This window comes from Belonocnema kinseyi, chromosome 3, assembly GCF_010883055.1.
Source record: "Belonocnema kinseyi isolate 2016_QV_RU_SX_M_011 chromosome 3, B_treatae_v1, whole genome shotgun sequence".
NCBI classification, from domain to species: Eukaryota; Metazoa; Arthropoda; class Insecta; order Hymenoptera; family Cynipidae; genus Belonocnema; species Belonocnema kinseyi.
In genome coordinates, this window is record NC_046659.1 from 124,630,680 (window position 1) to 124,643,248 (window position 12,569).

General features: G+C 28.1%; 1 protein-coding gene across 1 annotated transcript; it reads right to left on the bottom strand.

Annotated features, from left to right (window-relative positions):
- Nucleotides 1-280: 280 nt before the first annotated feature.
- On the bottom strand, nucleotides 281-5,636 carry LOC117169674. The gene is made up of 6 exons (XM_033356158.1): nucleotides 5,498-5,636; nucleotides 4,864-4,926; nucleotides 2,749-2,817; nucleotides 2,239-2,313; nucleotides 1,002-1,058; nucleotides 281-824 (listed from the first exon to the last, which is right to left on the bottom strand). The coding sequence occupies exons 1-6, from the start codon at nucleotides 5,564-5,566 to the stop codon at nucleotides 654-656; spliced, it is 504 nt and encodes a 167-aa protein (XP_033212049.1). The 5' UTR covers nucleotides 5,567-5,636; the 3' UTR covers nucleotides 281-653.
- Nucleotides 5,637-12,569: the final 6,933 nt, after the last annotated feature.

Genomic DNA, 12,569 nt, shown 5'->3' on the forward strand with positions numbered 1-12,569 from the left:
TTGAAAAATTTCATTTATTTTTTCGGTTCATCTTTTCAACTAATTTCAGGAAAAGTGGGAATATATGTACAAGTCATTTTGAAAAATAAATTCAGGTACTCTCACATTTGAGGTGCACTAAAGAAGTTATAATAAAATTTAAAAAATACATAAATTTCACTTTGTAATATAGCACTGTAGCGGTTCTCTATGGTAATAAACGGTAAACAAAAACAATAATGAATTACTCAAATAATTAATAATCTGCAGTCACAATTTCAAACAAAAGAACTGTTATGCGTTCATTAAAGAAAAGGAAACAAACTTTATTTTGTAGACAAAAAGGTACCTCTGATTAGCGATACTTAAAATACATAAATTTTAGTTTATATGGAGGATTCGTAACATTACTTTTACAATACCCCCTCCTCGCTACTGAACGTTTTTTTGGGCCCCTCCCCCCTTTGTCGAATTATTAACTTGTTTTATGGATGAATTTTTTATATTGGCGTACATATACATATACAATATTATACTATTGTGCATACATTTTATTTTTTGAATTTATTAAGAATTTTGATAAATAATACAGAATATATTGTTGTCGGATTTTTTAAAAATCATTGCTATAAACTATACATTCAGACTTTGTTGTCTTCGGAAATCGTTCACATTTATGCAACTGTGGGAAATTCGTTCTGGCCAAATACGTTCGGGCCATATCCGTTTGTGGGATATACGTTTGGGCCATGTCCCTTTGTGGGATATCCGCCCTGGTAAGTATGGTTCTCTTTAAGTAGCTCTCTAATGAAAGCGTGCAATCTCTCAGTTTGTTCCGGTGTGAGCTAAGGAAAAGACAACATTACTTTATTTAGTTGAAAAAATTAAATCTTAAATAGAAAAGATAAACTTGTGGGAATATGATAAAAATAAGAATAGGACTGTTTGCTTTGAAATAAATCCTTTAAATCTTAATTCCACTGTCACATTTTTTAAAATTTAATTTTATTATGTTTACTAACTTGTAGGGTAAGCTGATGAATAGTAGGTGGAACATGGTAAATCTGTTCTGAAGTTTCCTGAAAAAATGTACATATTATATTATTTCAGAGATTAATGTGAATTTTTCTTATGACCCAGATAACAATATGTCGGCACTAAGCCCGCATGGTGCGTGCACGATGTGCAGAATAATTGATTAATATTAATTATTAATATTAATATAATAATAATGCGGGGCACATCGTGTCCACACGCGCATGTCGGCCAGCTGGTCTCACAATGTAACCTCATATGCGTCGCATATACTTCGCACATCGTGTCGGAACGCGCGTTTCCGCAAACTGACCTCGCACAATTATAATAATTTAACACATTTTTTAATAATTAAGAGACCGAATCGAAGAGCTATATGTTCTATTTATTATTTCAATAATTTTTGAACAGGTATCAGACCCTAAGTTTCATAAAAGAATTTTGATCCAATCGTTTATGTAATTTCATATAGCACCTAATTTTGTCCAAAACTAGAGATATCAGTTCAAAGTTTAGTGAAAAATGTTTAAATTTTGCTTTCGCACAAGACGTGCCATGTGAGGAAACATAATGGCTACACACGTCGGGCACACCCAGTAAGCTCAACTTGAGTGAACATTCATCACCTTCAGCTTGTGCGGACACAGTGCTTGCGGTCTTCGTGACACATCGTGCTCACACGTTGTGTGGCTACCGTGCGCCCTCACGCATTGTTATCTGGGGATAATTATATCATTTTTCACTAAAAAAAACATTTTAAATTTTTATTTTGTTCTTAATTTAAAAAATACATTATTGCAGGTGTCCTAATAAGACGTAAATATAAATGTATTTTTCTTGCCTTCACGCTAACTTTTTGTTATGTATCGAGTTAATCTAAATTTTTCTTATAAAAATATAAGTTTAGTGAAGCTGACTTGCTTTAAAAATTTAAGCATATTGAAGTATCGTACAATTCTGAAAGTTATTAGTCATGAAAAATTAGTTTAAATCCAGTTATAAACATAGAATCTAAAACTGATTTGAAAGGTAAAAAGTGTCAACAGGGGACAAGTAGAATTATAATTTTTCTTCTGAAATAAATAATTGAAATCTCAATTTCATTGTTCATTTTCACTAACTAAGGGAAAGAACTTTTAACAGGAAAATAATCATTATTTTTTCCCTGTATAAAAATACTTAATATCTCAATTCTATCATTTATTTTTTAAAATAATCTCTTACTAGAAAGGTGCCCACGCCGCCCATGCCGCCCATGCCGCCCATGCCGCCCCAACTGTCCATAATTCCTCTCCTATCCTGAAAAATCACGTATCATATCATTTTACATACTTTATAGAAATACTGAAAGTAAGACACTCTAAAATTATAAATTTAGCTGAGTATTCTGATTACGGCAATAAAAAAAATAATGAAAATGACTTCTTAAATTTTTGTATAATTTTGGTTTTCAGAAGTTTAATACTAAAATAAAGAAATTTAATTTTCCACAATGAAGGGTATTTACTCGAGCTAATAAAAATGTTCTTAAATCAAAAAAATATTGATGGCCTCTATTAAGACAAATATTTTCTTGGTTCAAAGCTAATTTCTTTTTCGTTTAAAGAAACTCGAGTTAAAATTCTTATCTATTCTTTTTAAAAAATTGTCGAACCAAATATGGTAATTTTAGTACATATTTTGGTTTTCACATAGAAATAGATCCTTAATAGATTTAAATCAAATTCTAATTACTTGTCTAGCATCTTCAGTATGAGCTTTCATTTGAGCCTCAGAAATCAAATCATCACTTAAAAGGCCTCCCTGAAAAATATTTATAAAATGATTAAGAAAATTCTTTTAATTGAACTGAAAGCATGAATAAGAACTCAAAAGCGCAGAACTATGTTTAACAATTTTTTTTTAATTAACTAAAATTTAGAATATTTGAATTGGATGAAAATCCAACTCAAAACCCTTTTTTAACGTCCAATAATAAAATTGATAAGAAGAGTTCCTGAAATAGAATCATGAACCTAATGACCAAATTTGGACAACCACTACAAAATGTTGCTACTGCAATCTGAAAAACAAAAAAGGAACAACGCCCCCTCTCTCTTCGCCCTAAAAAAGAAAAAAAGAGGAGGAAATCATTAGTTCTCAATTTAGACAAAAAATAAAGAGGAGGAGAGAAAAATGAGAAGGAAACCAAATCCCCTCCCTTCTATTCTTTAGTTCTTTCGACCTTTTTATTTATACCATTATCAAATTACAATAAGAAATATCTGTAAAAAAAATTAATCGCCAACGTTTCGGCGCTCATACAGCACCCTTATCAAGGGAAAAAAAACACAACATTAAATGAAAATCAAAATAAAATAAAAATTAAATAAAAAAATAAAATGAACATAAAAATAAACATAAAAATGAAAATAAGAATAAAAATAAAAATAAAAATAAAAATAAAATCTGTTGCCAGCAGGAACAGCACCACGACCACTCCAGTCCAAGTAGACTCTTGGCAAGTAGTCTCTTGTCATTTTTTTGTAAAATTGACCGTTTCCGAGTTATAAATAATTTAATGATTGAAAAATCGCGAAAATGTCCATTTCCGAGCCTGAAAAACAGTATTTAAAAATAAAATTGTCAAGTTTGCCAAAGTTCCTCAAAGGTCTTGAAGCTTTGCTTACTTACTATTGGTATTTATTTCATAACTAAATATACTTTATCATAAATTGTTATAAATATAAGTGGCAAACGTAACAAAGAAGTAACAAACAAATTCTTAAATTAGTAAAAAATTTATTTGAGCATATTTTCACATTCGTCTGCACTACAACCACATAAGGGTACACAGGTAATATTGCTTTTTTTACAATGGCAGGAATTTTTCCAGATACAAGTTTGCAATAACATATTTAATCCGTCCGCGATAGAAGAAGGCAAAAAACTCAATAAACAGTCAAGTTCCTTCGTGTATTTTATGCAAGATTCTACCTGCATATTCAGCGAGCGCGCGAGATCACATCTATAGTCCAGTGAACAGTACCAATTGGGTACAAGATTTGGCGACGTTTTGACGACATATTTACGACAACTTTATGTCGTAAAGTTGTCGTAACTATGTCGTAAAGATGTCGTACAGATGTTATTTTAATTTTTTTAATTTTTATTTTTCTATTTTTATTTGTATTTTATCTTGATTTAATTTTGATTTAATTTTGATTTTATTCTTATTTTATTTTTATTTTATTTTGTATTATTAATTTATTTTTTTACCTTGATAAGGGTGCTGTATGGGCGCCGAAACGTTGGCGATTATTTTTTTTTACGGATATTTCTTATTGTAATTTCATAATGGTAGGAATAAAAAGGAAGAAAGAAATAGAAAAGAGAAGGAAGGAGATTTGATTGGTTGCCTTCTCATTTTTCTTTCCTCCTTTTTATTTTTTGTCCAAACTGAAAACGAATAATTTCCTCCTTTTTTTCTTCTTTTTTAGGGGGAAGAGGGAGGGTCGGTTGTTCCTTTTTTGTTTTTCAGATTGCAGAGGGAAAATTTTGTGGGGGTTATCCAAATTTGGTCATTAGATTCTTGATTCTATTTCAAAAATTAATTCAATAGTTTTGCAAAATAGAATTCAAATTTCAAATTCTCATGCCAATAAAAAAAATGGTGTTACTTTTTAATGACTAATATTTGTCGGTCACCAAATGCTTATAGGAGTTGAGATGTTTTAACTTATCATAGTCCTCTGGGTAATGTTCTCTCATATTTCAGAGATTTATCTCTATAATATTTATTTGAAAGTTTTTATGTTATTAATGAGATTCACAAATTTTAATTTAGAAAAATTCGAAAAAGAAACTTACCCTGTTGTTCATTCCAGCCATACTCCTAGCTACCATTGTTGGTCGACAGTTTGGGTTTAAAGGCTGTGATTGAAAATAATTTTGATATAAATAAAAATAAATATAGATATAAAATTATAATATAAGTTCTAGGATTCACAAAAAGTAAGCTTAATCGCTCTTTTAATTTTAAAAATAATAATAGCACTATAATATAAATGTTTGCTATGCTCTTCATGCGTAAAATTGATCTTTGAGAAAAAATGTATTATCAGTATCTGTTAATCTCTTTTAAAAGCTAAAAATGAACCCTTTTATTCTGTGCCTTCGAGTTGTATATCGACACTAACAAATTATTTTAAAAACAGAAAAAAACTAATATAAAAAAATGGATCTGTTATATTTAGACGTCCCCACACTAATAACATGATTGTTCTGTTTACTTAAAATAACCAAATTTTATTTTCGAAAATTCAGAAATCTTCATGCCAAATTTCAAACAATCACAGTAAATAAATTTTTAGTCTATATTAATAGTGCAATTTTTTATCGTTTATCTTTTATCTTTGGTTTTAATTTTTTTTCTATGAAGAGAACTTTTTAATAAAAAGAAATAAAATTTAGATAAATGTTTAAAAAAAATTTTTTGCCTCACCGAACATAAATCTTTTCGGCAAAATGATTGCACAAAGAGAAGAGATAAAAGTAATATTTGGATCATCATCTCGAGCTCGATTTTTTCACACGTTCAACTAGAAACCCAGATTTCTGAACTGAGGTTGAAAACTCGATACTGCTTTTATATAGTGAGTTACATTGCATTGACAACTACTTTCAATTAGTTCCAATTTGTTTCAATTAATTCTCAATAGTAAACAATAGGTCCACGTATCACAGCTGTTCCTATTATGAAATGAAATGGAACTCAGTCAATTTTTCCTACAAAGCCACCGACAAATTATGGAATTGACAGGCGTGTAATTAAATCTTAAAACTTTTAATAGCAAATTTATTATTCTTTCAATCAATGAGATTTAACGATGAATGATACTGAAGTACCTGAGCTGATAATTATTAATGCAAACAAAACGTCTCTAAAGGAAAATTTATATTTGGTATGATTAATGTTAGAAGATTTAAAGAAGGTTTCAAAGATCTATTCTATTTCAGAAAAATATAATGAAAAAAAAGGAAGAAATTATTTAAGGCCATGTGATGAGTAGGTCCCGTGACAAGATTCCTACCTTACCGACCCATTTTTATTTTGACACGAAGCGCCACATCAAGTTGAAGATTTGGGATATGAAATAAGAAGCACTAATAAAGGTGGGTCTGGCCCTAGATTAAAATAATTATGAAAAAAACAACAAGAAATTTATTTTTAAAAAACTTTTTTTTATAATTATACAAATTTAGGATAAAAACCAACTTTCTTAATGCTCTTTATTCAGTATCCCAAATTTTCAACTTAATGTAGCGTTTCGTGTGAAAATAAGGTACGAATTAAAAAAAAGTGTCGGTAAAGTGGGTATCTGGTGACGTGACCCACTCATGACCTGGCCTTGAGGAATGATTTTCTCCAATGTTCATTTATTATATGCTCATAACTGAAAGGAATAGCAATTTAACAAAATTATTTTAAAAACTAGAACTTTTAATTTATCGAAGCTGCAAAATAAAATATTGGTCATAAAAAATAAACTGTTAAAATGATTACGTTTCTTAACTTGAATTAATTATTTATTACCCCAAAACATAGAAATTTGACAAAAAGTAAAAATTTCGGAAAAAGCCACAACTATCTAGCATTACCATAGAAAAGGATACTTATAGACAGTATTGATAATTATCTTTGTTAAATATTGTTAATTATTGTTCCGCTGTAAGCACAAAGTGAACGAAACGCTCAATCTTGAAAAAAAACGTAATTTTCTAGCATTATTCTGAGAAAATATTACTATGAATAATCAAGGAATCAGTATTTTCATCAAAGAATAACAGAAATTTTTAAAGCATTTACCAACTAAATAAAACTATAAAACTTTTTTCTTATTTTCTAAAAAAAAAACTTTTATTTGCTCCGCTGGGAATCGAACCACTGAACTTGCGATTGCCGGTCGAGTGTTTTTTCCTTAAGCTATTAGATAGATAGAAAGAAAAATCATTTTCAGAAATACACACATTATTTTGCCAGGTGCTAATTTTTTTTTAACAAAATATATATTTTAGAACGTTTTAAAATAAAATTTTGAAGCTTCTGAAAGATTTGGAAAGCTTTCAAGATTATGAGAAAAATTTTTTTGAGAATCCCGGAAAATCTTAAAATGATATTTATTTAAACAAATTAATTTTGATATTTCGAAGCAAGATTTCAAAGCTTTTTTGCAATTTTGAAAGGTTACAAGAAAATAAAAAACATTTCTTAAGACTCGTGTGAAAATTTTAAATCAGCATTTTTCCTGTAAAAGGATCTTCGTTCCGCTGGGAAGATTAAAAAATTATTTTTATTTAAAAAATTAATTTCAGGAGAAAGTTGAGAAAGATTTTGAGAATTTTCAAATGTTAGCAATAAATAACAAACTCATTTTTTTTTAAATTGCTGACAAAATTTTTAATTATTTTATATTCTTAAAATTTTAAATTTATAAGACTGTTTAAATTTTTTCTTAACATTTCAAAAGGTTTCCAAAATTGTCGAAAAAATGTCTAAAAGTTTTAAAAGCAATTTTTTTAATTATGCAGGATTTCTAAATACTCTAAAAAACATTTCAATCAGTACAGAACATATTATTTGGAATTATGGAAATAATTTAAAACATAATTTCTAATTTGCAAAGATAATTTTTTTAACAAAATTTCGACTCTAGAACTTTTCGTAATAAAATTTTGAAGCTTCTGAAGAATTTTGAAATGTTTTAAGATGATAACAAAATTTTCTTAAAATTTCCGGAAAATCTTAATATGATATTTATTACATAAAATCAATTTCATGATTTTGAAGCAAAATTTCGAAGCTCTTTGGCAATTTCGAAAGGTTTTGGGAAAATAACAAATATTTAGTAAGATTCGTTTAGAAATTTTTAATAATCTTTTTGTTTAAATATTAATTTTTGAAGAAAATTAAAGCAAAGTTTATGCATAAGTCGAGTCAGATTAAAAAATATTTAGGAATTTTTAAGATTTTAAAGAAATTAATAATATTTTTTAATTTTGAATGATTTATTTATATGATTAGTAATTCATATAATTACATTTTTTTACTATTTGCCTTCGTTAAGAATTAATTTTTCATTTATTTAACATCCTTCTTCAAATTGTTATCGTAGTTTATAGATGGCCGTTTGTTTGAAATTTCATTTATTTGGTTGATGATTCATCATGTTAGATCCAAATACAAGTTTTTTTAAAAATTGAAATATTTTATTAAAGCTTATTTTTATTTTTGCAAATGAATAGATTTCCTAAAAGATTTGTGTATTCAATTTTTGTTTGCAAATTTATAAGTTTTATTTTGTGATCAAAAATTCTTATTTTTTATAATGAGTGATTTTGACAACCACACTTCCAATTAAAATCATTTTTCGTCAGTGAAATTTTCGTCTGAAATGTACTATAAATGTATTATAAAGCAGTGTCATTGATTTATAATAAAATAAATGTATTTTCGTGAAAGTCGATTTTTGTCGCTAGGAAATTATTTTGATTGGCTGAAAATTCCACTTCTTAGTAGAAACTTGAAGTATCTTGTTGAAAATTTAATTGATTAAATTTATATATTTTCAGATAAAAACTCGAACTAATATCTTTTTCGGTTGGAAATTCAACAAGTTAAAAAAAAATTGTCTTTTGATTTTAAAACTGAATCTTTTTTAAAAGAAATTGCATCTTGAAAATAATAATTATCAAAAATAAATAATAAAAAAAATAATTTAAAAAAATAAAACTAAGCATCCTACCAACAAATGTAGATAACTACCTATTCAAATTTGACAAAAGATGAAACTTTTTCAAAAATACTGTCAGAATGAGAGCATCGTTGTTTCGTTCTTGTTCCTGCCTGCTCAAATATTTGTTATTTTTTCATTAATTTTATTTTGCCATTATAATTTTTCTGTTTAAGTGCTGAAATGTTGGCAATAATTTTTTACAAAGTATTTGAATTGAGATTTAATAATAATAAAAATAAAAAAGCGAAAATAATAACAAGGAGGCAAAATGGAATTTTGTTGATTGCTTTCTCATTTTGCTTTTCTCTTTTTTATTTTTGTCCAAAAAAAATTTTTTTTTTCCTTTTCTTTTCTTTTTGAGGAAAATTTGAATCCTTTTTAAATTTTAATGGAAACATTTTATGCTGGTTTTTCAAATTTGGTCGTCAGATTCCTTATATAATCTTTCTTAAATAAAAATGCTAGTACTTGCTTGAAAATTAATCTTACCCTTTCTCAGGATCCACTTTTTTTTCTTTAATTTTGGCTGAAACACTTTGTTGAGAAATCTTTTTTTTTTGTAACATTCATATTTTAGCTGACAATTTCTTGGTTTCAGGTTTAACTATTATGCTACAAATTATTTTTTTCTGCTGAAAACTCATATTTTATGGTTCAAAACTCAATTTTCTCATAAGGAAATTACATGCGGGTATTAGATGTAAAATATAAAATAACATTTTGTATGAATTTTTTTAGTAAATTTCTCCAAGCATGTAATATATGAAGACAATATTGTTCGATCCATTCATTTTAATATAAATACAATTGGCTTTGTCAACAAATTAAGATTGAGCTTTTTTTTATTTGAAAAAAAAATTAATTGTTTTTCTCTATTTTTTGCTTCTAGAAAAAAGTGGGTAATTTTTTAACGAACTTTCAGATTTAAAAAAATCAAAATACAATAGATGCGTACTTGTATTTTAATTAAAATGAGCCCGAGATGAGATTTTTGTTATTTCTATTTACATGTAGAATTTTCCCAAAAATAGTTGAATTTGCAACAAAAAAAGATTTTAGTGCAATCTTTTCAAAATAAAAATATAAGTTTCAAAAATAAAATAGATTTCGTACAAAATGAATGAATTTTTACTCCAGACAGACGAGGTTTCAACACATAAGTTAAATTTTCAACCGAAAAGGATGAGTAATCAACAAAATTGTCGAATTTTCAAACCAATAATAAAATTTATCACTAAAAAGGTAATCTTGTGGAGAAAGCAAGTGCAAAAAAAAATAAGTACAAGGAAAATAAATTGATAAGAAGAATATTTATTAGATCAGGGTTACCACAAAACATCATTTTGAATTTTCTTTATTTTCCGACTAAGCCATTTTTTTTGGCGGACCATATCAATATTCAAAGACCAAAATCTTTAACTTCACTGTGAATTCCTGGAATTTTTTGAATTCCACGAATTCCTTGAATTCCATAATTCCGAAAATTTCTCGATTTTCAGAAATTCCTTGAATTCTATAAGTTCTTTCAATTTCATCAATTTCGTGACTTCCTGACACTTTATGAAATCTGAGTATTCCTTGAATTGTACGAATTCTTTTAATTCCATGAATTTAAAAAATTGCATGAATATCGAAAATTCCGCAAATTTGGTCAATTCCTTTATTTCCATTAATTCTGAATATTTAGTCGATTCCTTGAATTCTGTAAATTCCGCGAACTGCATGAATTCCGCAAATTCCGGGGGTTGCATGAATTTCGTGGATTTCAGGAGTTGCGTGAATTCCGTAAACCCCACGCATTCCCTGAATTTCGTGGATTCCTGGAATTCCTTGAATTCCATAATTTATTGAATCTCATGAATGCCATAAATTTCGCGAATTCCTTTATATATTTTCATGATTTCCGGGAATTCGGGGATTTCCATGAATTCCACCAATTCCGTAAATTCCATTAATTTCTTGCGTTCCTTGAAATTTGGAAATTCTGTGAATTCCGGGACTTCTGTGAATATTATTAATTACTTCAGTTCCACGAATTCTATTATTTCCTTGTCCACAATTTTACCTTACGCTTGTATTGTAGAAGCTTTATAGAAATGTTGTAGAATTCCAAACATTTTTAACAGTGTATGCCTACTACCGTATTAGGCTATATGTTGTAGTTTCCAAATGCTAAACAAACAAAAAATTTCTAGCAAAGCCACAACTTGTGTTAATATATAGTTTATGACGCGTATATTTATAAAATTTCACGAATTCACGGATATAATGGAATTAGCGGAATTCGCGGAATTAAAGTAATTCGGGAACTTAGAAGAATTCTATTTATGCACGGAATACAATCAATCCACGAAATTCATAGATATCACAGAATTTATGAAATTCGCGTAATTCATGGAATTCACTCAATTCAAGAAAATCGGGAAATTCATGAAAATCACGCAATTTACAGAATTCAAGTAATTTATTTATTTCACGCAATTAATGAAATTTAGGAGTTCAAGGAATTCAAGAAACTCATGAAATTTAACTAATTCATGAAATTGAAGGAATTCATGGAATTCATTCAATTCACGAAATTCACGGAAATTACGAAATTCATTTAATTCAGGGAATTCCTGAAACTCACGAAATTCAAATAATTAATTAAATTCAAGGAAATAATGAAATTCAGGGAATTGAAGAAATTCAACGGAGTGTATGGAATTCATTAACTTCCACGAATTCTTTGAATTCCATAAGCTTTGTGAATTCCTTGAGTTCCCTAAATAACTTCATTTCTTTGAGTTCCTTCAATTCCATAAATTTCGCGAAATTAAAGAATACCGGTTATCCTATGAATTCCGTAAATTCCTTCAATTCTCTGAATTTCATGAATTCCGAAAATTCTACAAATTTCGTTAATTCCTTTATTTCTATGAATTCTGAGAATTCCGTGAATTACGTGCAGTCCGTGCATTTCGTGAATTACGTGAATTTCACAATTTCGATGAATTTCGCAAATCCAGTGAGTTTCTTGGTTTTATTAAATTCCTTCAATTCAATTGATTTAACGAATTCTTTGAATTCTTTGAATTGCTTGAATTCTTTAAATTCCATAAATTCAATGAATTGCATTAACTCCGTAGATTTCATATATGCCATAAATTCTACGAATTCAGCAAATTCCATTAATTTTGTGAATTCCTTTATTTCCATGAATTCTGCGAATTCCGTAAATTCCATGCTTTCCGTGAATCTCGTAAATCCTGTGAATTCCATAAATTTAATGAATTTCGCAAATCCAGTGAGTTACCTGATTTCAGAGAATTGCTCAAATTCGTTCAGTTCAAGGAATTCCGTGAGTTCCGCGAATTAAATTAATTCTATTAATTCAGCGAACTTCAAGAATCCCATGAATTACTGAGATTTCACAAATGCCTTTTATTCCATGAATTTCATGAATTTCTTGAATTCCATTAATTCCGTGAACTTCATGAATGCTATAAATTTCTTGAATTCTGTTTATTCCGTGAATTCCGCGAATTCCATCATTTTCATGGATTCCTTGAATTTCGTGAATTCCTTAAATTTCATCAATTTCGTGAGCTTCTTGAATTCTGTGAATTAAATTAATTCCGTGAATTTTATTAATGCCATAAATTACTCGAATTAATTTTATTCCATGAATTCCACGAATTTCGTGATTTTCATGAATTTCTTGAATATCATGAATTCCATCATTTTTGAGGATTCCTTGAATTTGGTAAATTCCGAGACTTCTGTGAACTTCATCAATTC